Source organism: Dermacentor albipictus, chromosome 1 (genome assembly GCF_038994185.2).
Source record: "Dermacentor albipictus isolate Rhodes 1998 colony chromosome 1, USDA_Dalb.pri_finalv2, whole genome shotgun sequence".
Classification (NCBI taxonomy): domain Eukaryota; kingdom Metazoa; phylum Arthropoda; class Arachnida; order Ixodida; family Ixodidae; genus Dermacentor; species Dermacentor albipictus.
In genome coordinates, this window is record NC_091821.1 from 248,191,553 (window position 1) to 248,218,409 (window position 26,857).

Here is a 26,857-nt window from a genome sequence, read left to right on the forward strand (position 1 = left end):
CGAAAAAACAAAGAGCACGAGAAAAGGAAAAAAAAAAAGGTGCGAAAGTGACGCGAGTAGCATCGGCCGATTCCGAATCACGTGACCGCTCGCACTTTTCTTTCCCTGGTCGGTCGCCTGCGTTGGTAGCATCATGTCTCTGCGGGGGAAGTACCGAACCCTTTCTGTGAAAGAAAAATTGGCAGCCATAGAAGAAGTTGAGGCTGGAGCGAAGAAGACTTCTGTGGCATTGAAGTATGGTATCACAAAAAGTACGCTGACAATGATTGTGAAAGCGAAAGACAAGCTGCGAAACAACGCAGGCCATTTCGCTCCCGACAGAAAAAGGCTTAGGGAGGCGGCGCATCCGGAGCTTGAGAAGGCAGTTTTTCTTTGGCTGAAGCGCGCTCGGAGCTGCAGTCTACCAGTAAGTGGACCAATCCTGCGAGAGAAGGCCGAACAACTGTCTTTGCGCTTTGGAATTGAAGACTTCAAGTGTAGTGATGGATGGGTGTCGCGATTCAAGGAGCGACATGGCCTCACTTTCAAAACAGTAAGTGGAGAAGCGGCAGCGGTCGATGAGGCGGTTACTACCGACTGGCAGCAGACGCGTCTTCAGAGCCTACTGCTTGAATACTCCCCGGCTGACATTTATAATGCCGACGAAATGGGACTGTTCTTCAAGTGCCTTCCTCAGCAAACATTGTGTCACAAGGGGGAATGTTGCACCGCCGAAAAGCTGAGCAAGGAGCGGCTCACAGTCATGGTTTGTGCCAATATGGATTATAGTCACAAGCCCGAACTTTTCGTTGTTGGCAAATCGAAGCGTCCGAGATGCTTTAAAGGCGTCCGAACTCTTCCCGTTTCTTATGCAGCAAATACACGTGCATGGATGACGCAATCTTTGTTTGAGGATTGGCTGCGGAAACTTGACGTGCGGTTTAAGCGCGATAAAAGAAAAGTGCTGAAGATAGTGGATAATTGTCCCGCTCACGGTGATGTGGAGGGGCTGGAGGCAATTCGTCTTGAATTCCTCCCTCCAAACACAACAGCTGTCCTCCAGCCTCTGGATCAGGGGGTAATCAAATGTCTGAAGATAAACTACAGAAAGCTACTCCTTAAGAGGATGCTAATATGCATGGATAATTCCATGTCGTACAGCGTAACACTGCTGTCGTCTGTGGGAATGCTAGCTGACGCATGGAGTGCAGTAACATCGGCAACAATACGGAACTGCTTCCAGCATGCCTTCCGCATACCAGGCCACACCAGTGATACCTTGCCTGACTGTGCTCGAAATGAAGGTGAAGACTGCCTCCAAATGGAGAGCGATGAAGCAAGGCTAGTGCTTTCTGCACTCCAAGCACACAACATAGCTGCTGACCTCAGTGAATTTGCGGCTGCCGATGATAACCTCTGCGTGTGCAGGGAAGACACCCTGGACGACTTGGTGGCTGAGGTACTGGCAGCACAGTACAGCAGCGAAAGTGAAGAGGAATCAGAAGAGCAATCCTCTGTGACAGCAGCACAGGCCTTCCACTAGCTTGCCAAGGTCCGCAAATTTCTGACTGTAGAAGAAAATTCTCAAGAACAACTGGCTGCTCTTAATGGAATAGAGAACTTTGTTCTTAATGCACATGTAAAGAAAAAACAATCAACAATTCATGATTTCTTCAAACGGTCTAGTCAGCCATAGATTTCCATTAAACTTGTTCTGGATCCTTCACCTCTGCTCTGTTTATACTGTGTAATTACAGAGTGAAATGTTTAAAATATGATTTAAGTGGATAATTAATTGTAATGTGCACTGTAATCTTGCTCAGAGTCATATATGCGAGAACTTCCGATAATTCAAACTTCCTGATAATTCAAACAAAATCCTGGGGTCCCTTCGAGTTTGAATTAATGAGAGTCTACTGTAATTAGGGTGTGAAAGCAGAAAACGTGTTAAAGCAGAATTTCGTAAGCACCTTGTGTAGCGGTTGATTATCAACCTCCGCCTTAAGCAGCCGACTGCAATCAATATTCGTAGGGCAGCGGAAATGCTCACAGCAGCTTGGTGGAACTTGAAGGCGTCCACCATTAGCAACTGCTGGCAAAAAGCAGGGCTTGTCAAAGCACCTGTGCAGCTTGAAGATGACCTGGAAGAGACCGACAACAACCCAGGAAACATGTCGACCGAGGTTGTGGAACTGCTGCCCGCCGTCTCTTCCTTCGACGACTACATGGAGAGCGACAGCGCAACACCAACAGAGGCGCACCTGACAACCGAAGAGATTGTTAACTGCGTTCATGACGTCTCCAGTGACGATGACGACCCGAAGGAAGACTTCTGTGGGCCACCGAACACAGAAAATGAGATCGCGTCGAACATTGATGATTTAGTACACATGAACAAAGTCCGCACTTTTATCGCTCCATGCAATAACGTACCCAATGAGGTATTGTGCAAAGTGGAAGATGTAGGCGCAATCCTAATCGGTCTTGCGTGCTACACGCGTCAGACGAAAATCACTATTTCTTCAAATAAAGCAGCTTTGAAGTGAGTGAAACCTTTTTATTTGAGAGTATGCTTGTCTGCACATGCGTCTATGCCAAGGTACGTCATTTTCATTCCTAGGTTTGTCCATTGCCTTATAACCACAAGTTTTTCACTACAACACTATTTCAAAATAACGAACTATTTTCGGCGGTCCTGCGCGATTCCTTATATCGAGATTTGACTGTACTATCAGAGCCAGCCTAAACGACGGCATCGCCATTTCCATCATAAGGTGGCAGCATGATGAGGACATTCTTGCACAGCATGATGAGGATGCGCCGCTTTGTCTGATTACAAAAGGTCATTCAAAAGATACTGTATTTACACAATTCTAATGCGAACCTTTTTTGGATAACAAGTGCCTTCAAATTTACATGCATGTTACAATCCTTACTAATTCTATTCAAAATAAAAAACAAAACTGATTCTTACTAAAAAAAAAAAGCTCCATGCAAGGTAACTAGCCACACTATGAGTGGACACTGTTTCTTTTCTACTTTGGTTTTCGGTCACTATTTTGCAGTTTGCCGTATGTGTGGCATTTGTAATGCGTTAGACGGACCTGAAAATGACTGTCTGTGGTCAGTAGACCGAGAAAAGGAGGTGTCGTCGGACTCCGATAACGACTAGCCACTAAGATTCAGATGTTTGTGTGTCTGTGTGCCTTTGTATGTTCCATAAAACTGCTTAAACACTGTATACGTCAACTCAGGTTTCGGTACCTGATGTGCACGGTAGAATTGGCACCAAATTATTTTTTTCTTTGTATTTGGGCTGTAATACAACTGCGCGTTACAATTGGGGATGTGATAGTACTTGCAAATACGGTGTGTTTACATGCCAAGCTAGTGTCAACAAGTCGCATCACATTTTTGGTGTTTCACAGAACTACATGCGTTGCAGGATGATCTAATGAAGTGGTCGTCTAAGTGTGGGTTATTTCATTTGCAACTGTTGCAGAGTTGTTTGATAAATGTAAAATATCAAACATGCAATGGACCGTATGGAGGACGACATGCTGTGGTTATAGACAGCAAGTAATTGCTGTCCGGGAGTGACGATGATGGACACTAAGTGTAAATAAGATAAAGTTTTCTGGTTTCATTTTTTTTTATTGCCAGAATAGAAGGCATGCTCTTTTTCTTTGCTAACATAGTGACTGTGTTAATTTTTACTTTGCTTAGGGGCTCTACTATCATTTCTACATCTGTTTTCTACTTTGAACCCATAAGAAGTGTGTGTGCCTTTGATTTTAGGGTGTGTTAGAATAAGCCAAGTCCTATTAAATGGACCGGAAGTTGTGCCAGTATTTTTTCTGCTTCTTGTTTATTTCAACTCTCCAAATAATTAAACCAATTTCCTCATTCTCTTCAGGTCGAATTTAAGGAAGCTCACTATGTTAACAAAGCAAAGTCCAGTAATAAATCAGCTTAGTTGTTAGGACCACAACCAAAAGCAAACACTCCTTGAATTCAGGCCATTGGTCCTTAAATATCTAACCGAAGTGATCAAACAATATCCAATATACATTAAGTAAGTTGTGAACAGCAACCTCATGTATGGGTGCCTTTGCTCACAAATGCATAATGCCTCAGTACAAAACAAGAAAAAGATGTGCGGCATTCACACCACAAAACGAGGGTGCTAAGAGCAACCAATTTAAGCACCATCCACCAACAGTGCTTCCACACCTGTTAAATGCATTCCACTTATTATGGCAGGGCTGCCAAGCCAATTTAGCCGGAATGAAGAGGGCACTGCAGTGCTGCACCACGGCTATCAAACACATGATGCAAAATGTGCATAGAGAGCTTTGCAAGTGACTAGGGCTTGTTTGAGCGTAGGCAGCATTTCTAGGCCTCACAAGTGTGCATAGAGCATTTTCAAGACTTTGTTTGGCTACTGGAACAACAAGAAGTAGTAGCCAAGTGCACCTAGAGGGCCTGACCATACGGTCAACTGCACAGGGTTACCTCTTGCCTGACTTTTCATTTTCAATCTCTTCTTTGACTAGCCTCAAGTTCTTTCCATTTTTATTTTTCTGTCAAGCGTTAGGAGCTAGTATAGGTTCAACACAATGGCAATGGCAGCACTCCAGATATTCACAGAAAGATTGACCATGTCCATAGTAACCCGAAATTAATTGAAACCAAAGCTTCATTGCAGGGTAGTGGACTTTATGTAGCAATTTACGACAAGCTCAAAGCTCAAGAAGAACAGAAGAAGGTCACTGCGTATTGAGCACACCTGACTATATGCAGTGGGCATTTAAATTTGCCTGGTGAACCTTGCAAATCATCGCTACTGAAGTAGTCTGCAAATGTGCATTATTTTCAAGGATTCTTTTTTTACGCATCAATTTACAAGCTCAAAGCTCAGGCAGGAACATTAGGTCACTGCATATTCACCAAACTAGACTACATACAGCAGGCATTTAAATGGCCTGGCAAACCTCACAAATCATCACTACTGAAGTTGTCTGTAAATGTGCATTATTTTAGAGGATCAAACAACAATAACATAGCTTGCAGGCTCTTGTGTACATCCTTTAATAAGCAAGTCTAATCATAACTAACTCTGCTTCTAGCAAGCAAACACATTTAGCCATTACAGAAGACCTTTCAATAGGTTTGACTGCAGTGGAATCCTAATTGCAAGAAAAAAAAATGCACACAAGGTAATACTAGTGCCAAGAAACATGTGAAAAGCAATGCTCACCGAAGACTTTCATCAGTTGGGGATCACAGAGTGCAAACTGCTTGTTGGATGGGTCCTAAAAGATAAATGTGCTTTCAGAATACAAGATTAAAAAAAAAAAACTTCTTTTGTTTTAGTTTACAAACAGCGAGAAAAATTGCATGAGTGGGACAGCTGAGAAACAGCTCTTGGAGCAATTTTTGGAGCAGAAAAATTTTGCTTTTGGAATAGAATATTTTAAATTTGGAGCATATTAATGCGAAGAACAATTACTTTTATGGAGCTGCAAATTTCAATAGAGCAATTTTCACACGTCTTACTTTTTTGGATTAACTGCCCCCAAAATTTTTTCAAAAAGTGCCTTCATCATCTTCAGCAGCAGCAGCAGCCTCTTTTTTATGTGCACTGCAGGACGAAAGCCTCTCCCATCTCCAGTTACCCCTGTCTTAGGCTAGCTGATTCTACAAAGATTTAATCCCAACCCTGTTTCTCCACAAGTAGAAAATTACCTATCATTAAAAGGGACAGGCAAAGGAGACACAATCTCACCATTGCTATTCACTGCATGCTTAGAAGTATTCAAGCTATTAGACTGGGAAGGCTTAGGAGTGAGGATCAACGGTGAACATCTCGCAACCTTTGGTTTGCTGATGACATTCTCCTGTTCACAACCCTGGGGTTTAATTGCACATGATTGAGGACCTGAACTGCGAAAGTGTTAGAGTAGGGTTGAAGATTGATATGCAGAAGACAAAGGTAATGTCCCCTGACAAGGAAATGAATTCATGATGTCCAGTCAGCCTCTAGAGACAGTGCAGGAGTTTGTTGATCTAGGTCAATCACTCAAAGGGGACCCAGATTGGAAGAAAATTTACGGAGGAATCAAAATTAATTGGAGTGCATATGGCAGGCATTATCAAATCATGTCTGGGAGCTTTAACACTGTCGTTGAAGAGAAATCTGTACAATCATTGCATTCCACTGGTGCTAACATTTGGGGCAGAAACTTGGAGGTTAACAAAGAAGCTCGAGAACAAGTTAAAGCGACATTACAGCAAAACAATAAATAATTTATACTGATAAAGTATTCTTTGAAAACTTTTGTCAGTATTTTGCAATAATAGGTCGATTATTAGAAGAGAAACTGCAGCTCAAAGTTTAATTTTTTGAATTTTGTGCCAAAACCCTAACGCCAGTGCATCAGTGTGACACAACGGGTTTCAAAGGATTTTTGCACGTTTGGGCTGTGTTGGCTCCATAGCCATTGATCCCCACCAAGAGCTATTTAAGCAGCGTACGTTGGGAGAACTCTCTAACGCAGTGCCGAGCATGTCCAGTATTCCAGTAAACACAGGTGACCTGGGCATTTTGACAGATGGGCGGAGGCATAAACTAAAGCCCCTCCATACTGTTACTGCTGTGATGAAGGGGATTTAGCACAAACGTGAGCGGCCTGCACAGCGTGGCCACCTGGTGGTGCAGCACTTAACCAGCCTAACGAAGAGCTAATATTGCTGTAACCAAGTCTAAAACATTTTAAACATTTAAAAAGACAACATGCTCATGATTACACTGCTGCCGAAAATCTACACCAGCAGCAAAGAAGAATACACTTGGTTACAGCTATATAGGCTCTGTATTTGTCTGGTTGAGCTCTATGCCAACAGGTGGGTGCACCCTGCAGGCCAACCACATTTGCGCCTCGGCCCATCTGGCAAAACACCTAGTCCGCCTGCGTTTACCAGAATATTGGACACGCTAAACTTTTTATTGTAGTAATCCCCCAGCACGAAGTGACGGCTGCAAATGCATACATCCTGATGCTGATCAGATATGGACCGCCTGATTCACTACAGCCCCTCCGCTTGTCTGTTGCCTTGCAGAGGGACATGTCGCAGCTAGACATGTCACCAATCGCTAGGTCACAGCCCAAAACGCAACAAGAGTGATTTCTGGTACTTGCAGAAAAGGACTTTGAGACCAACAATGACTGCGCAGCTCACATAAATACGGAGCATATTGGAACACAAGCAGATGACACTCACTCAGAGCCGGAAGTGCTAGAGCGTAGTGATAAATTGTCGTTGTGCATTCTCCTTTTTGTAACTTGTTGAACAAATTAAGCAACATTCTAACTATTACAGACAACATTTTTCCCCATAAAGTTGGAAAAGATATAGATGGCACTATCTGGGTAACCAATTGGCTAGCTTGCCTAATTGACGTCACGTGTGCCCACTACATAGACGGCAACGGTGGGGCTTAAAACTCAGGGGAGCATTGCCGCTGCAACTGGTAGCAATGCACGTTTTCAAAAGTGTATAATAAATTCCATTCTTTATGTGGAGTGCTTAAATATGTCACTTAATGATCAGAAGAACCTACCCTACCCACTCAGTAGGTTTGTACAATATTGTCAAAATCATTTCAGGGTCCCCGTGTCCCTGTAATTTACTTATGGTGCGCTAAAACTTATGGTGCGCTAAAGCTAAAGGTGCAGAGCACCTTTTCATGAGAGATATTCCCGTTAGCTAAAACTATATGCTTTATTTCAACCACTGTACGGTCCCTAAGATGCCCACTTATAGCATCCCTTAGAACCACAACTAAAGGGAACACAGAGCTTAATACAGCTGGATGTATCCCGCCATTTCATTCCACTCCCCGAGCCTTGCCCTGTCTTTTCCTCCACACACTTGGTTCCTCTACTTCCGGGGTTTAAACACAGCACGCTCACCACTAAACAACAAAAGTCTGTGTTTCCCAAAAGCGATAACATTCTTTCCGTACAGGCGCTTCAAATAACTTTGAATTGAATGTCCTTAACACTCAAACATGACATGAGCACTGCTACGGTGTTCATCGTACAAAACAGAGCCCATTCGAAGCGTTCACAATTAAATTTCGCAATGCGTACTCATGCTGCTGTAAGCAGAACAACGAACGCATGTACAAAGATAAACAGATTGATTTAAATGTGCATTAGCAGTTGCCACATGAAAAGTCATTTAAGGGGGGACACGGGTCTTTAGACCCAAAATATCATAAAAAAACGAATTTTGGAAAATAGCATTTCTCTAATCTACATCTATTATTCTCCCTATCTGCCAAGTTTCCAATCTCGTAAGGTCATATTTCAGCCATACGAACAATTTAAAAACAGATAGGGCACCTGATTTTTCGCGTGTGTCGACGCGAAAACGACACACATTCAATGACGCCGCGCTCGCGTACTAGTGCCTTGAGGGCGGCCATCTTGGTCTCGTTTGAAAGAACGCGGTTTCGGCTTCAAATATCGCGCGCTGCCGCTTCGTTAGGCTTGCTGGTTCAATACAAAAACCGGCGGCAAAAATAGGTGAAACGCGCGTTCTCATTCGCTGTCGCATGCACGTGACGAGATAACGCCACGTGATTGGCTGGGCGCACTCCCGAGCTGTCTGCTAGCCGCAGCAGAGGCGCAGGCGAGACGCCATGTTCGATACGATCGTTGTGTGAGTACGCGCGACGATGCCTCCTCCGCTCCGAAAGTTTGACTCCAAGCACAAGTATGGAAAGAAAAGGAAGAAGTCCATGCTCAACAACTTCAAAAAACGCCCCACCGCGTCGCAAGTGGTTGAGGACGAGCCACCAACGGCGTCAAGCGACGGAACTGATGGAGCCGACCGAGTGCTAGGCCTAGGTGGTGCGACAACGAGTAGCTGCGACGAAAACGCCAGCCGCGTCCGTCGTGACACCGTTATGCTGACGCCTTCAGATTTGGAGGTAATCGACATGAGATCCGACGAGAAACTACAAGAGCTCGCATCAACCGCAGCAGTGAGCCGTAAGTCGGAGATCTTGTCCGCTGGCGATGTCGCGGCCGGCCCGATTGACGACACAGTTTTCACCGTGGTGTGCCTGGAATCGGTGAACGCACTTCTGGAGCATATGAACTGTAATACATGCGGCGGTAGCGCGAAAATCAGCCGGAAGGAGCGCGAATATGGCCTTGCAGTAAGTCTGGTGCTCATATGCTCGAAATGCGGCGACAAAGCGTCAGCGTGGAGCTCGCCGCGTGTGAATGGGACTCAGAAAGTGAATCCGTTTACCGTCAACATTCTGGCTGCGCGCGCGATGCAAAGCACCGGCAATCGGCAAACTGCGTTCAATGATATTTTCGCAACAATGAATATATCGCACCGCGGGCTGCATACGAAAACGTGGCAGGGGTACGTCAAAACGAAGTTGACGCCCGCCGCGACCCGGGCAGCTGAGACGCTTACAACAGAATGCGCGAAGTCGGTCCGGCAGCTTTACAGCCAATTAAACTTCGGCAACCCGGGCAACGTTGCTGTATCGTACGACGGGTCTTGGATGACTCGCGGGCACAGTTCGCACATCGGTGTCGGCGCCGTCATTGAACTTTTCACGGGACTTGTCCTGGACTACGTTGTGCTGAGCAACTTTTGTGCCGGTTGTCAGCGTGGACCAAAAGTTGGTGACCCTTCATACGAAGAATGGAAAGCCAGTCATGAGTGTCAAAAAAATACGGATAAGAAGGCTGGTGAAATGGAGGTGGAGGCTGGCCTCATTTTATTCAAAAGATCGCTGGAAAAGTACAGCCTAAGATACACAACTGTGCTGTCGGACGGTGACAGCCGTACTTTCTTGGCCCTAAAGGAGGCCAAAGTATATGGCTTTATAGAAGTTGACAAAGAGGATTGTGTCAACCATGTCCATAAGAGGATGGGGACAGCACTACGTAATGCCCTGTCAAAGCACAAGGGGCCTGGCTCAGAGCCACTTGGTGGAAGAGGAAGGTTGACTGGAGATTTGGTCAACAAACTGAGCTCTTATTATGGATGGGCTCTGAAGTCCCACACTGGTGACATTGAAGCCATGGAGAAGGCCGTGATGGCAAGCTACTATCACGTAACATCAAATGACGTCACCTCGAATCATAGCCTTTGCCCAGAAGGTCCCGATTCCTGGTGCCGGCAAAATGCTGCAAAGGCCAAAGGCCAACCTGTGCCGAAGCACCGCTACAATTTACCTGCTCATGTAAGCAAGGCATTACTGCCAATCTACCAACGGCTCTCTGACAAGATGCTGCTTGAACGTTGCCAGCGAGGCAAAACACAGAACAACAATAAAAGCCTGCACTCGCTAATATGGGCGCTCGCACCGAAGGAGCAGCACGCATCACTCTTCAGCGTTGAGGCTGCAGTGGCGGAAGCAGTCATGAAGTTCAATGCTGGCTGCAGGAGAACCTCGGCAAGCATTTTGCAAGAACTCTCGATGAATCCTGGCGAAAAGTGTATGCAGCGCATGGCGGAAAAAGATCGGCGCCGATCAGCCGCATCTGAACACAAGCATGCATCGGCAGAAAATGTGCAGTGCTTCTTCAAAAAGCGCCACAGAGACACAAATGCCCAAACTGACTATGCCCCAGGAGCCTACTAATGTTTTGGGAATGTGTATGTGCACACATTTGTGACCCTTCACAATTAAATGTGACATTTATTTGTTTTCTTGATTTTCTCGAAATACTAATTTTACCCACCCAGCAAGACATTTACTGTGATATATCAGTAGCTATCATAGTTATAGTATTAATTTTTTTTGCATCATGAAGCTTGATGTTTGGAGCACCAAACATAGGAAGCAGTTTTTCAAGTTTCTTTGTTTAAAGTTTTTAAAATTTGTCTTTTGTCTGACTAATGCAAGGCCATGTTCAGAACAATGGAGTTCAGTGCACTATAAAGTAGGAAATACTGATCCAATCATAAAAGTTCTTCCTATGTTGTGAAGCTTGTGCTTTCTTCTATTGGACCATATGTCATTTGTCTATTTTTGTGCAGCGGTTATTTGTCTATTGTAGTAAGAAAAAAGGCATTGTAAAATACATTGTTTTCTTAATTATGTAATGAAATAATGAACCTACAAAAAAATAACTGCATTTTTAGAATCAGGAGAAGGAACTAAATAAGCATGCCAATTTTTATCAAGTTTGGTTCATAAATAAATAATGATACTTTTAATCGCCATGTCCCCCCTTAACAGAACTATGGTGTTTCTCAACGCCGGGTGACCAAGCAAGGAAAGCTTGTTTGGTCTACTGGCAATGCTGGCAAGAATGATCATGCACCGACTGTTCTACACGTGTTGACCTCTCATGGGATAAGCGAGAAAATATGCAACTCATAGGTTCTCAACAAAACAGAAACACACTATTGCAGGCGCACTAATATGATCACGCAGCATTGCATGTGAATGCACCAGAACGTATGCATGCTGTAACGGTGTGAGACCAGACTGCTGTGGCAACTCCAGATACCCAAGGACAATGACAAACACTTGGATATCTTACCTAGCAGCCATTTTCCTCTAAAACTGCCTAAACACAAACCCTTGGTGATGCCACCCAGTGCTTTGGAGCAGCTTGGGTGCAATTCAAGGCATTTTTACGATTTTGGTGCAGCAAGTCGCAAATGAAGCACTTTGGCACAATTGGCACAGCTGTATCACCCTTGAAATTGGCAAAGCAGAAAAGAAAAACTTACAAAGAGGTTCCTCTCACGAACAATAGACCACATTTTCTTCACGACTGCACTTCGGGCCATCTGCAGAAAGAAGAGCTTACGTTTAGGTCATGTGTGCTTTACACCTCTACTAAACAACATAGTCTCTCCAGATGCTCATATAGTAGACTTGCGTTAATTCTATCATGACCGAAGGTGCAGGCTGGCATCCATATATTTTTTGGGGACTAAACTTTTGTTATTTCAATGCTAAAATGAGCCTTCACCAGATAATTCAAACTTGGTTAATCATCACGCATGCACCCGACACCAATGGTGACCACAGTGGTGACTCCTATTGCAGTAGTGTCCGCGTTCGCGTTGGCGGCCTTTAGGGCACAGCGAATGCATCGAACACACGTCATTTCCCATCATAAATGCCTACTCTGGGCCTGCTCTAGGAATATTTGAAAGTTAAGCCGGTTGCTCACTAATAAATTATTACAATATTCATCCAATTTTCACGCTTTTCCCAAGAAAATATGTGCAAAAATTGCTTGATAGGTGCCATCTGATACGAAACCAAAACCACATTCGCAACAGCCTACTACCTGAGCGAGCCTAGCCAGCATCATTGAGACCAGGGAAGACGACAAAATTAGTTCTTGCATAGCATAGAGATGGTGACTGATTACAAAAGCACATTCAAACGATAAGTTATTTCACATGTTAGGCTAGCAGTAACAAGTTGCACCAAGCGTTCTTCGCACTCCAGAGAATTTCATGCGTTGGAGGACAAACTAATGAAGTGGTTAGTTTAGGCATGGGACACCAGACCATTTGCGTGTTGTGAAGCCGTTTGATAAATGTAGAATATCAAACGAGACATGGACTGTACGAAGGATGACATGTTGCAATTCTTCATGGACATAGAAAATGTGCTGAGAGTGATGAGATGACGATGAACATGAAGTAATTTTCAATCGGTGAAGGTAAAGTTCAGTGCAGAATAACTTGCTGCAGCTTTTAGACATAAATATGACGTGTTTAAAAGAACATGTCTGTTGGTGCTATTCAACAACGTGCTAAAAAGTGCTTTTACCATACGATTCTGCCCGCTTGAAAATTATTAAATGAGGGATTGCAACAACCTGCTTGGTGTCTACACTCAGAAAATCGTGTGTTCACAAGATCAAGACGAGTTTTGATAATCAGATTAAGCAGCTTGAGCCAGCTACCCTTGCTTGGGGCTCATTTCAGTGGGGGAAACTTTGCTTCAAAAGCTGAAAGGAAACAAGAAACCCCAAGGTGGGCAATGAAGACAATGATGTGTACTTATTTGTTGAACATATTAACCCAACCCTTATGTAATACCCCCCAGGGGGTATTTAAGGTGAATAAAGTGAAGTGAAGTCGAGCATAACACTAGAAAAAAAGACACAAGTGGTGCCGTACCTTCACAAGGTTAGTCACAACCTAAAGAAGGTAGTGAACAGGTGTGTGGTACCTGTGATTTTCTCCAGCCCAAAAAGCTGGCTCGTGTCTGCCACTACGAATGAGTGCACAGTAAAGCACATTAGCGTTACGTGCACTGCTCCACTGGACTGGTATATCCGATTTCAGTCAGCTGTGCAAAACGCTACATTTGGCAAACTAGGTGCAGCATCAATGACCGAATGAGAGAGCACGCAGGGCCCCTCACCAGGTCTGGCCATATTGAACTGACAAGCGCAAAACATACAATGCGCGATAATGATCCTGTCTGCAAAGTATTACATCGCTATGTGCCGCAGAATGATCTGAAATTTCAAACTGAATGCCATTTTACCTTCTCACGGCCACAGTGTTCCAAGCCGGAGGATGACGTACACGTGCTAGTGCGCCTATGTACATGTGTTCATGCTATGATGTCGCTCGTGGCGACACGTGACTTCGTATGTTTGTTGGGTTCTTATGATTAATAAAAATCGGGCCCCTCGGTTAACCCCTTTACTTCTAATAGATAATCATGTATGATTAACTCCGTTTTATCCTCCCTCGTTTTCTTTTTCCCTATCTTTCCTCTAGCATTGTTTTGTCTGCCCCATACTTGCTTTCTGTACATTTTGTATCATATATTGCTTTTTAAGTGACCAGTACCAAGGCTCTCTAGCTGTTCCTGGGCACTATAATAAACATTTGATTGATTGATTATTATTGCAGAATAAAATTGTGCGTGCAATTAAAAATAAAGTGCAATAAAGTGCTATATGCCTGATCATATGCATTTTGCTATTATTTTCTTCTGAGTTTTAATAAGGCTTAGTGACTGAATTCAGTGCTGTGCAATAAAATAATATGCTACAGCAACTATTGCGTGCCTCACACAACAAATTGAATGTCTTTCTCAGTCAATACGTCATAGTAGGCTGAAAACAATAAACAGTTTTTTTTTTGGTGACTTGAAGTGTATAAATTGTGAAAATAACTTGTTTGTATATATCTTATATTATGCAAATGAGCTGCCCCCATACATTCAAATAAGTGCTTCTATAGTACGACTTGACACAGGGCAACCAAAGACCCTTATTAAAATCCTCCGATTCTCAAGCTTGTATTTGACGGGATGTCATTTCATTAAGGGTGGAACCGGGTCTTTGAGACCGAAAATCGTCCAAAAATTCAAATTTTCAATTCTTATTTTCCACGTTCCTGACGCGTTTCCGCGCCTATCTCCGAAACTTGGTTACAAAAAATTGGAGGACGCTTAAGCTTCGCCTTCAAGAGTGGAACGCGACAGCGTTCCCGTCGACCTGCCAAGGGGTGTAAGACAGTGGGCTACGGCGCAGCGACTACGCGCCCCGCATCGGACGCGGTGAGCGTCGAGCAGTGCCGCGTTCGGCGCGGCAACGAAATGTGCGCCTGAGCAAGCAACGGACGCCTGAGTCTTAGAAACAGCTCGTTTCTAAGGCAACACCACATTCACTAGAGACGCTTTCGTACCGCTTTGAAGCATCGAGCTCGTGGCTGAGTGGTAGCACCTCCGTCTCACACTCCGGAGACCCTGGTTCGATTCCCACCCAGCCCATCTTACAAGTTGTTTTTTATTCATGAAGTGCCTGCGGGGATTTATCGCTCACGGCCAACGCCGACGACACCAGCTTTTCTGCGACACGAGCTCCTTAACGCTGTCGTGTTAAAATACCGTGTAGTTCTTTCATTATCGTGATTTAAAAATGCAAATCCACAAGCGTTGCTTTTTAAATCGGGAACAAATTGCGCCCGAGTTTCGTAGTGCATAACTCGATAACTACGCCCTCTGCCAGCGCAATTTTGTTATCAATCAAAAGCTCACGTTTCTGGCTTTCTTTATTCGTCGGTCGGCAACATTGCCAGCGCTGCAGTCACGGAAAAAAAAACAGAAAAATAGATATGCGGCACAGGTTATTATTGGCCAGTTTGAGCATGTGACCAAGATGTAGAGTCATGATTGGCTCCAAGGACCACGAGCGCTCAAACGACAAAAACAGCCGCCATTCTGTCTTAGTCTCGCGACTACGACACTGCATATGCTGGAGGTCCAACAAAGTTTCATTCTGTGAATTGTTACGGGCAGAAACGTATGAGACGCAATAAACTTCTAAAAGCGATTCTGTCGTTACAGTCGGCACAACGTACCCAGCAGCTCCCCGCTGTAGTCGTATCGCCGCCAAACGTCGACGCCTCAACTGTTTTGCTAGATCACGCATATCCACACACTGGTTACACTCGCATAAGAATTGAACAGAGCTGTCGTAATTGAAGAGGAAGTGGATAAGATAAGAGCACATGAGAAAGCTATGCTCAACAAGATTGCATCTACAACGGCCATGGAGTGAAAGATGCAGCCTTTTGTTGAAGATCTGACCGCCGATAGTGGAACAGCCTCGGGTGTGAAGCCTGCTACTCCATACATTGTCGGCGGACTTGCAGCAGTGAACAATCTTCTCGGCGTTTTCTCGCGTAACACTTGTGGTGGCTCTGCATAGCTGGTGTGGAGCGATCAGGATTACGTTCTCGCTACAAAATTGACTGGTTTGCAAAATCTGCAGTGAAGTTGTGTCGGGGCGGAGCTCGCAGGGAATTGAGGGCCCGAAAACATGTAATCCTTTTGAAGTGAACGTACTCGCAGTGCATGCCATGGCGTCGACTGGCAACGGTCTAACGGCCATGAATTATACCTAATGCCTACTGACGGCCTTTGGTGCCATTTTTTCAAACTTTCTTTCAATATATCAGTTGTGAAATGTTTTTTGTTGCTTTCTCAAAACCACAATTTTGATCATCATGCCGTACTGGAGGTGCATTATCTCCTTTTGTACTTGTGCTATCACTGTAATTCTATTTTTTTCCAGAAAGGCAAAGCTGTGTAGAGTGCAAATACCATATCTACTTGCATAATGATCGCACTTTTTTGTCAAAATAATTGCTGCAAATTCAGGGGTGCGATCACGCAGGTTAAATTTCCCACAAAAAGAAAAAAAATTTTCATCCGGCATTTGCTGCGGGATGACAACAGGTCAACAAATAGGCGGCTGCCACTGAAACAGTGCGGGACACCAACACAAGAATGGCGGCCAGCGGAGCAAGCCAAAAGTGCCCAACACGATTTTTTTTTCTTCTTTTCGAGAGTAGATTACGTGCATCGAAACAGTTTCCTCCATATCAGTAATGAATAATATCGTTAATATCGGCAAGTCTGTGGCAATAACGTAGCCATGTCCACTTTGAGGGGACAGAAACAGAGATGGGCGTGCTTAGCTGCCAGTGACATAGAAACACATGGTAGATATGCTGCGGAAACTGCGGTATTTGTCTTCACTACTATCCTAATACGGCATGTTTCCACTAAGGGTGGGCGAACATCTTAGCTGTGTTACGAGCGTCGGTGTATGAACAGGGTACATTTCTAACGTATTAGTGTAAACGTGGCTACCGATTTAGACGATTGTAAGTCGACTCGAATCTAAGTCGACCCCCCCATATCGCGTGACCGAAAAACAAAAAAAAAAAAAATAAGAGAGTATACCCGAGGGCACATTCGATAAGGAAAATTTATTAGTAGCTGACATGGTCACTGGACTACTCGTCTTCACTAGTGCCGTCACCGTTGCTGCGGTCCCACAGCGCGTCGTAGTCCAGCGAAATTTTAAATTTGGCAAACAACCGCACCAGGACATCTTGCAGAACAGCAGCCCACGCCAAATGCACCCAACCACACGCAGCCATCAGGGAGGCTCTTTTGACAGGTCCAGTTGGCGTAATTTCACAGTCTTTGCCGCCAGCCACTCGTTGTACTCGCGGCGGAGCAGAACCTTAAAATTAAGGCGAAGGTCCGGGCTTGTTTCATGACCACGTCGCACTTCACTGGCAGGGACCGATCACGCATTTCAGCGACGTACGCCGCAAGCTTAGCCTACAGCTCCGGAAAGCGTCCAGACTTTGGCACGTGGTAAATTTCTCACTTGTCACAGGTGAAAATTTCGCTTCGCTGCAGTCGCCACTCTCGCACCACCCGTTTAGAAACATCCGCTGTGCAGTGATTTGTTTCTTCGGCGTAAAGGATGGCAGCCCTCTTGAACGCTGCTGTGAACGAGTGCCGAACGATTAGTGGGCCTGGAGCACTCATGACGACTGGGGAAGCATAGAAGTAGCACGTAGCCGGCAGTCAAGTGGAACGCGTCAAACCAATACAGAGAAAGAGCAGCCCATGAGCAGCCAGCGAGCGGTGACTGCTCTTCCATGAACTACCGATACTCCCCGCAAGCGCCGCCGTTCTGAGGGTGCCGCCGCAAATGGGAACAGCGGCGCTTCCATAAACTATCGACACCCCCCCATGAGCGTTGCATGCACTGTAAAACTCACAAAAATCTTGAAGAACCCTTCCGAAAAGCGTACAAACACGCGGGATAGCGAAAAGATACGGGTAGGGCCATAGAGCAAACATAAAATTCTAACCACGTTGTAGATCCCGTTGGTATCGCTTTTTTTGGCGGGGCCATGTTTCGGTTTCGATTGTAAGTCGACCCCCCAACTTCAGACTTTCAAATTTTAAAAAAGGGGTCGACTTACAATCGTGTAAATACGGTACTATCGTTGCCGCTCACAATTTCTTGCGTGCCCACGAGTGCAGACGAGAAGCATTGAAAGACGTCTTTTTCGTTGTTGTTAACCATAATCATTATAAAGCCTACAAATAATAAAGCCAAGGCAAGTTTGGTTGTACCTCTTTTTTGATGGAAGTGTGGAATGTGTTGAAAGGAATAAAATGGGGCATCTGCTTAAGAATGTTTGGTGCGTGCAGACTGCTTGGTATGTCTTGAAGAGTCGTTCGCGTAGCATTCGACAGATGGTAAGCGCGATCATCATTAGCTAGACTTGGTACACAACATATTACTGCGGCATGTTCTGGTGCGATCATTATGCAAGTAAATACGGTAAACAAATTAGCATTGCATTTATTAGAAAATTGTACAAAAATGTTTCTTTATTTAGCAGTTACAGTCGAACTCGACTATATCGAACCCGTTTACATTTAAACATTCTACATACAGTCGAACCCAGCTATATCGAGCTCGCAAAAAAACCCCTATCAGTTCGATATAGAGCATAATTCGATATAAGCCTGCTAATAATTGGATGTCATAAAAGCACATATCATTTATAAAATCACTTTATTGATGAAACTAGCTTAGTTTCACATAAATTAGTCCTGCATTTTCTTCTGCTTGGGCAATTTCGCTGCCTGCGACGCACGCACTTCTCCACATTACCTAAGGAGTCTGAGCAGCTGAGGCCGCAACCTTCCGCATTCGTGCAGAAGCATCGGAGTAGTGCGAGTGCCCCAATCACTTCAGAAGATGTGGGCAAAGGACTGTCGTTGCTTTCCTCAATGTGCCCACTTTAATTTGTGCTCGGTACGCTGTCGGCAATGTAGTCTTTGTTTTCGGGCTCTCCCATGGTCGCACCACCATCATCTGCACTCACAAACTCGTCCACCGTTCATTCGATTGTCCCAGAAATTTGGACAGCTCGCTCCAAACTTCGGCAACACCGACAATGGCTGCGTCGCATTCATCAGAATTTACAGTCATCACGAAGCACACGGAAACCGGCACCAGGTCGCGAGTCTGGCCGCTTTAGCCCTGATCGTTCCAAGAGTGCTCCTCGGAATCTTGCACGCTGCGGGGTCATCCGACTTCTCATCGCGTTCGACCCGATTTATGATTTCAAGTTTCACGACGAAAGGCGAATTATGCCACTTCATAAGGCAACACTGCGGGAGAAGGCCCACAAGGCACAAACACAATGAACCTGAAAAGCAGCGAGACAACTCTCACTTTCGCCATCTTGCACAAGAGCCTCTGATTGGCTGTCTGAGCAAGCGCTGCAGGCGGGCCAGGATGATATTTTGCTGAGGGGTGCTGACGGCTCGCCCGAGCAGCCCAAGGCAGCGCGGTCACGGTAGGGAGAGCGGTTGGATAGAGCCTTGCCGCCGGGTTTCGCCTCTACCACGAGGGAAAGAAAGCCAACTTCTGGGGCACTTTTCCGCCACTTGACATTCGATATATCGGGAGTCACTACTATATTTGTTCGATGTAAGCGTAATTTTTGCTATATATATATATATACTCATTGTAACTATACCGTGACCAGAAATTGTTTGATATATAGAATAATTCGATGTAAACGGGTTCAATTTAGTTGGGTTCAACTGTATCGAACAATTTCTGAACACGGTATAGTTACAATGAGTACACATAGCAAAAATTACGCTTACATCAAACAAAAATAGCAGTGACTCCTGATATATTGAACGTCAAGCGGCAAAAAAATGTCCCCAGAAGTTGGCTTTCCCTCACGTTGCCGGGGAATCCCGGCGGCGCAGCTCCATCCAACCGCCCTCCCTTCCGTGACCGCGCTGCCTCGGGCAAGCCGTCGACACCCCCCTGCAAAAAATGATCCTGGCCTGCATGCAGCGCTTGCTCAGACAGCCAATAAGAGGCTCTTGTGCCCTCGTCCTGCAGAATAGCACAAGTGCAAGTTGTCTCGCTGCTTTTTTTGTTCATTGTGTTTGACCCTTGTGGGCCTTCTCCCACAGTGTTGCCGTGATGAAGCGGCAGAATTCGCCTTCCATTGTAAAGCGTGAAATCATATATCGGGTAGAATGCGATGAGAAGTCGGACGTCCCCGCAGCGTGCAAGATTCCGAGGAGCACTCTCGGAACGATTAGGGCTAAAGCGGCCAGACTTGCGACCCATTGCCCGTGACGCCCGACGCGTACGCACGGCCGTGTACGAGTGGTTCTTCATACATGCCGGTTTCCACGTGCTCCATGATGACTCAATTCTGATGAATGCGACGAAACTGTTGTTGGTGTTGCCGAAGTTTGGAGCGAGCTGTCCGAATTTCCGTTACACTCGAATCAACGGTGGACGAGTTTGTGATTGCAGATGATGGTGTCGCGACCACGGGAGAGCCCGAAAACGAAGACTACATCGCAGACATCGTACCGAGCACAAATTAAAGGGACACTAAAAGGAAAAATGGTTCCTTTTGCATCAGTAAATTACCTTTCTACAACACTAAAAACACCACTCTTATTACGATAAGACGCTTAGTGAGCCATAAAAAGCACAAGAACAAAAGACGGGTGGCGACGCCTCCTTGAAGCTCCCACACCTGGTCACTGTGACGTCATGGATTTTGATGGCATCTTCTAGGGCCTACTTAAGTATATAGCAGTACATACTGACTACATTGTGTTCTAAAGGAACCAAATATTAAATATGGCAAGTTTCGGGAACCTATACTCGGCCAACGCGGCCCAAATGCGAAAACATACTTTGGAACCCCTGAAGTCGCAGTGACGTCCCGGCATCGGGTTTTCGGCGCGAAATTCAAATACTGATACTTCGACCTTCATTATGCATCTAATAATCAAACTATTATTTTGAAATGACTGCCTACAGAGTTCTTAAACAATGCTTTAATAGACTAAAGTTTTTATTATTATTTGAGGTTTTACGTGCCAAAACCACTTTCTGATTATGAGGCACGCCGTAGTGGAGGACTCCGGAAATTCTGACCACCTGGGGTTCTTTAACGTGCACCTAAATCTAAGCACACGGGTGTTTTCGCATTTCGCCCCCATTGAAATGCGGCCGCCGTGGCCGGGATTCGATCCCGCGACCTCGTGCTCAGCAGCCCAACACCATAGCCACTGAGCAACCACGGCGGGTAATAGACTAAAGTGATTTAGTGTTTAGCCTTAGTGTCATTTTAAAGTGGGCACATTGAGGAAAGCAACGACGGTCCTTTGCCCACATCCTCCGAAGTGATTGGTGCACTCGCACTAGTCCAGTGCTTCTGCGCATATGCGGAAGGTTGCGTCCTCAGCTGCTCAAGACTCCTTAGACAATGTGGAGAAGTGCACAAGTCACAGGCAGCGAAATTGCCAAAGCAGAAGAAAATACAGGACTATTTCATGGGAAACTAAGCTAGTTTTATCAATAAAGTGATTTTATAAATGGTATCTGTTTTTATGACAAGGAATTCTTTAGCAGGCTTATATCGAATATGCTCTATATCGAACTGATAGCCGTTTTCTTGCGAGTTCGATATAGATGGGTTTGACTGTAGATGGATTTCTCTCACTGAAGTTTGCAATGTTCTCATTTGATATAAAATTGGGTTACAACACCATACTTGCTTATTTGCACTCTTTGTTAGTTCCACATCATTTTCGTATGTCAGTATTTATTATGCCATGTGTAGTTTGGTAGATAGCTCACCTCCATGCAAATTATGTACCGTATTTACTCGCATAATAGGCGCACTCGCATAATAGGCGCACCCCCAGTTTGGTCGCGGAAAATCTGATTTTTTTATTTCCGCGCATAATAGGCGCGCCCCGAACTTGGCACTGTGATCAGTACCGCATTTACACTACTGCAAGCCGACGCCCTCCTGCCCCTCCATCTCGGGTGAAAAAAAAAAAAAAAAAAACGCAAGCACATTCCACAACCCAAGCTGATCAACGCATTTGCTGGACTACTAGTCTCATTAGTGTTGCTGCCATCGCAGCTGCTGAGGGCCCACAGCACATACAACATCGCGAAAACTAGTTCTTCCATTAACTACCGACACCCCCCTCCCCGAACCGCCGCGAAGCCAGCGAGCACGACAACCTAACACGTCCGTAGAAACAAAAAAAAAGAAAAAAAAAACGCATCAACGAGCGAAAAATAATTCTTCCATCAACTATCGATAACACCCCCCTCCTCTCCAAACCGCCGCGCGGATGTAAGCTTTTCGCTACCTTCGCTTAGGCAGCTCGGAAAGCTGGGCGGCTCTCGAAGGCCGGGCGACTCGACACAAGTGACAGTGCCATTGCCATCAATGCTCTACACATGCTGACACAGGCAAAGAAAAGACGAAACGCCACATCTCGCCATTTTGCCAATGGCGTGCAGTTCGTGTGGTCGCATGTTCCGCAATGGGGAAGTATGGCAGCTACACGGCTGCATTCAAACTGAAAGCTGTGCAGTATGCACTCGAGCATGGGAACCGTGCTGCAAGCAGGCATTTCAGTGTCGGAGAGACAAGCATTCGCTACTGGCGAGGTCAGCAAGAAGAACTTCAGGCCACAAAGAAGTCACGACGGGCCTTCTGCAGTGCAAAGTCGGGAAAGTATCCGCAAGTGGAAGATCAACTAGTTCAACACATACGGGGCCTTCGACAGGACGGTTGTGCAGTGTCTCTCGACATAGTGCAGACGGAGGCGTGCAGAATTGCCCGAGTGCAGGGCATCGAAGCGAAAGACTTCAAAGCAAGCTCCGGATGGACAACGCGCTTCATGCGACGCCACGGACTTACCCTGAGGAGGCGCACAACGTTGTGCCAGCGCTTGCCCTCAGCATACGAGGTCAAGGTACTCGAGTTCCACCGTTTCGTCAAACGGCTCCGGCAGCAAAAAAACTTCACTTTGTCACATACAGGTAATGCAGATCAGACTCCTCTCTGTTTCGACATGCCGAGAAATACAACAGTATAGGAAAAAGGTGCATGGAGTGTGCTTATTCGAACATCTGGTGCAGAAAAACAAAGGTGTACTGTCATGTTGGCAGTGACCGCGGATGGGCGCAAACTACCACCTTATGTTACTTTTAAGAGAAAGACGCTCCCAAAGGGAAATTTCCCTCGAGACATACACGTGAGGGTCCAAGAGAAAGGTTGGATGTCCGCGGAATTGATGGTGGACTGGGTCAAGACCGTCTGGGGCCGGCAGCCGGGCGGCCTGTAGTATCCGGCCATGCTCGTTTTAGACAGTTTTCGCGGGCACCTTGTAGAACGTGTACAAGAGAAGTTGTCAGAGGTGCGTACGGATATTGCCGTGATTCCGGGAGGCCTCACTTCCGTGCTGCAACCTTTAGCCGTTTCCCTAAATAAGCCTTTTAAGGATAACGTTCGAAGGCTGTACACCAATTGGATGGCTGGAGGACAGCGTCAACTAACCCCCGGTGGCAAAATTAAGAGGCTGCCTATGGAAATGTTGTGCGAATGGATCGTGGAAGCTTGGCGGGAGATTTCCGATGACGTCGTCAGGAAAAGTTTCAAGAAGACTGGGATCTCCAATGCACTGGATGCAAGCAAAGACGACATGCTGTGGAGCTCAGACAAGGAAGACGAGTCTCCACCCGGCGGTGATGAGGATGTTCACTCCGACTCAGACTCGGACTCTGAATAGTCTTAATAAATTTTACGTGTGTGTTCAGTCAACGTCTCTCGCCTGTTCATTAAAAGGTAAGTAGGTAGCTTTTATTTTCCCTTTTATGCTGGATTTATTGGTGAATTATGTGAGAGTAGCCATATTCCTGACATATGTTAAAATTTAAAGCGCGGGAATGCGAGTTGAAAAAGTGTCGTAAATTTTACCCCGCGTAATAGGCGCACCCCGAACTTCGAGCCGGATTTTCTGAAAAAAAAAAAAAAGTGCGCCTATTATGTGAGTAAATACGGTAATAAAGCTGAATTTCTTCAATTTCTGGAAGGTTATTTACTATGCTAGATAACTGGATGTATATTTAGAACTAGCACACTGAAATACATAAACTTGGCAAGTTTATCAAAATCAACAAAGAATTGAAAGTTTTCAGGTGGAGGGTCCCCCCCGCCCTCTCTCATTGTCGAGAAAGACAGACTTGACATGTAGAAACCAGTTACAATAGAACATGGCCTTCACATAGTGAAAATTTTTCTAGCAGTGCACCCAATGTGAAGGCCTCCCGATACAGTGTTGATGCTTCAAAACAACCTAGAATAATAGAGTGTTTTATAGTTTGGCATTTTTACGCTCCGCTCAGCAGCTGAGCAGTGCAGAAGCACGAATGTGCATGCGCCCTCCGCTTATCTGCAAGCAGGCTAGCAGAGCGACAGACATGGTCCGCTTAAAAGCTGCCCAAGCGGAGCGCGCTGCGGAGCGCATTGGCTACCGTTGGCATCAGAAAGGATTGGATTGGATGCAAAAGAAAACTTGCTGGCTATCATATCGCGTTCCCCAAGATGGCACTTTATTTTCTATTGGATAAAATGGACCGGTAACGCATTACAAGCATACGTCTAGATACTTCATGAACAAATAAGTTATATATATTCGTTTATAAAAGTGATCAATGGGTCTTTTTATTTCCTTTCATTATCCTGAATTTTGCCAGTGGGCGCTGCAACTACGAACGGTCCACTCCGCTACGTGAAACGTATAACTAAAAGTTGAAAATCACCCGCCGCTCCGCTATGGCTTAGCGGGGGCAACTTGGAGAGGAGCGTACCGTAAAGTCGCTCAACTAACACACTCTAATAAATGAAGTGCTCCATGGGCAAGATTTGACGGAATCAAGAACCAAGAGGACACAAGCTACAAATTATGTAAATTTGAGCTATTGCAGAAGTTTTTTTTTGTGAGTGCTGCATGTGTTTCAATACTTTTCTGCCGATTTTGTCAGAATCCACTTTTCCCCTTTTCTTTCTTGCACCAACAAGCATATTTATATTGACACGGATACTTTATCTGTATCCGGTGACCGTATTTCAGCGGCTAAATGTTAAACGTTATGACTCAGCGCAGGATGCACCTGCACATATAGGAAGTTTCGCAAATGTTATCAATGGTTCTGTCGGTTGTCTGTTGTCGATGAACCCTATACAATCCGATTGCATACGTGACACGAATTATGTAGTAGTTTCTGGAAAGATTGCGGGCACCAGCAAATACGCTGGAACTTTCAAGACTGATATATGAAAGCTGACGCGTTTGACGAACAGATGAGATTTTCCACGGTCGCCGACTTTGCTCGCCGCTATCGTTGCGAATGAGTGTTGCTTTTGCTGGGTACAAGTTCGACTAATAAAGAACTACTGTAACTCCCAGTTTTGACCATGTTCTGACTCTGCATCATTTTTCACCGTCACTACTATGTGACACATATTTTTGAGTTATACTTTCCACGCCTAATTCTTACATAGTTGGCTGCGCAATGAGTTACCAAAAATGAACTTGTACAACAGCTTTGATACAATATGGCATGGTTGTGCAGGTGTTTGCAAAGCTTATCTTGTAGACAGACGATGCGCAAGCTCGAGCGGCGATGTCGATATTTCGTGCACTATTGTTACTTCAAAGGTAAAAAGAAACTGTTGTGGCAGGACCACATTCATTAATCAAACATGCTTTTCATATCTAAAAGAGCATACAGATCCCTAACTTATTGTTTCCAGCTCAGTTTACAGCAGGCTGTTTTAGGTTAGACTTTGACGGTAGAAGACTAAACAATCCAGCAATAGTGCGCTGCAGCCGAAGAGCGAGCATCGGCGCGTCAGAGCTTCTATCCAGTGGTTGGGTGCCCTTTTCCTCCAACCGACACGATGCATGCCGGCGCATGCCAGTGGTTGGACCTTTAGGCATTCTGTGGCTAAGCATGTTTTACAGGCGAAATTTCGCCAGCAGCATAAAATTGTCGCAAAATTCAGCACAAAATCAAACACACTTTCTTAGATAGACATAAATGCTAAGAACCATGTTTGCTCCCACACAGCCAGCAAGATATTCGATTTTCTAGTTTAATTGAATACAAATATTATAGTATAATATTCTATAACATTTGAAATTTTAGAATATTCACACACCCCTACAGAAAACCTATAAAATGACCAAGACCACAAGACAGTCTTACCTCCTCAGCACCAACAACAGCAGCCAGCTCTGGAGAAAGGGCACACTTGCGGGAATAGGCACTTTCTGGAAGTTGAAAGTGCAGTGTCAGAAACCATAGGTAGAACTTATGTTTAAGACATGTTCACATTTAATGGCAAAATATCAAGTTAGTAAAGTGAGCCTACAATTTAAAACTATGCAGACGAAAAAGCACAACCAATGGGCAAAAACCACTGAAACTTGAAATGCCAACAACAGTGCCATAACAGATCCTAGTGAGCAAAGGAGAATGTTTTCAGTAGCACATCTGTGCAATGTCATCTCTGCAAATTCACCACTCATCTTGAAGCAAACGCATCCAGCTTCTGATAAGACTCAGTATCAGCATGCTAGAACATGCATGTGCTCCCTGTGATGCCTCGTAGCCACGGTAGAGCATGGCCATGCTGGAAGCGTCAGGAAAGAAAGAATGTTGATACAGGCGCACATTTGTCTGAAAATGTTGTGCAATTTTCATGGCCTCACAACCAGATGGCTTCAGCATATTTTAATTGCCCAGTGAAACAGCTGTGGCACCTCCTAGCCAGCACTGGTTCCCCATACCACGTTAGCTTGTTTTTGTTTTAAAGCATTGGATGTAGTCTGAACCTTGTAACCTTGTAGCAGGCAAACTTTATCCCCAGAATATATGCCCTTGCAGGACATTTCATAAAGGGGTACAGACACTTGTTGTGCGCACTTCTTATGCTTTACTGCATAGCTGGCGAACCCGCACTACAGCAGTATAGCACTAGAATTCCTTGAAAGCAATATATATATATATCCTCTTAATATGACCAGTTCAAAACATACACTGAATACAGTCGCCGACCGTTTATTCAGACCTCACGGGGACTGCAGAAATGTCCC

The 26,857-nt window shown here is 45.1% G+C and overlaps 1 protein-coding gene across 1 annotated transcript in view; it reads right to left on the reverse strand.

The window, feature by feature from the left end:
• Non2 (upstream activation factor subunit spp27 homolog Non2) overlaps positions 1 to 26,857 on the reverse strand; it is a 57,165-nt gene that overhangs the window by 8,248 nt on the left and 22,060 nt on the right. Inside the window, exons 6-8 of the mRNA XM_065429966.1 lie at positions 25,968 to 26,032; positions 11,761 to 11,820; positions 5,240 to 5,294 (exon numbers count right to left, since the gene is read on the reverse strand). Of these exons, the coding sequence (XP_065286038.1) occupies positions 5,240 to 5,294; positions 11,761 to 11,820; positions 25,968 to 26,032 (180 nt within the window). The remainder of the gene's footprint in view (positions 1 to 5,239; positions 5,295 to 11,760; positions 11,821 to 25,967; positions 26,033 to 26,857) is intronic.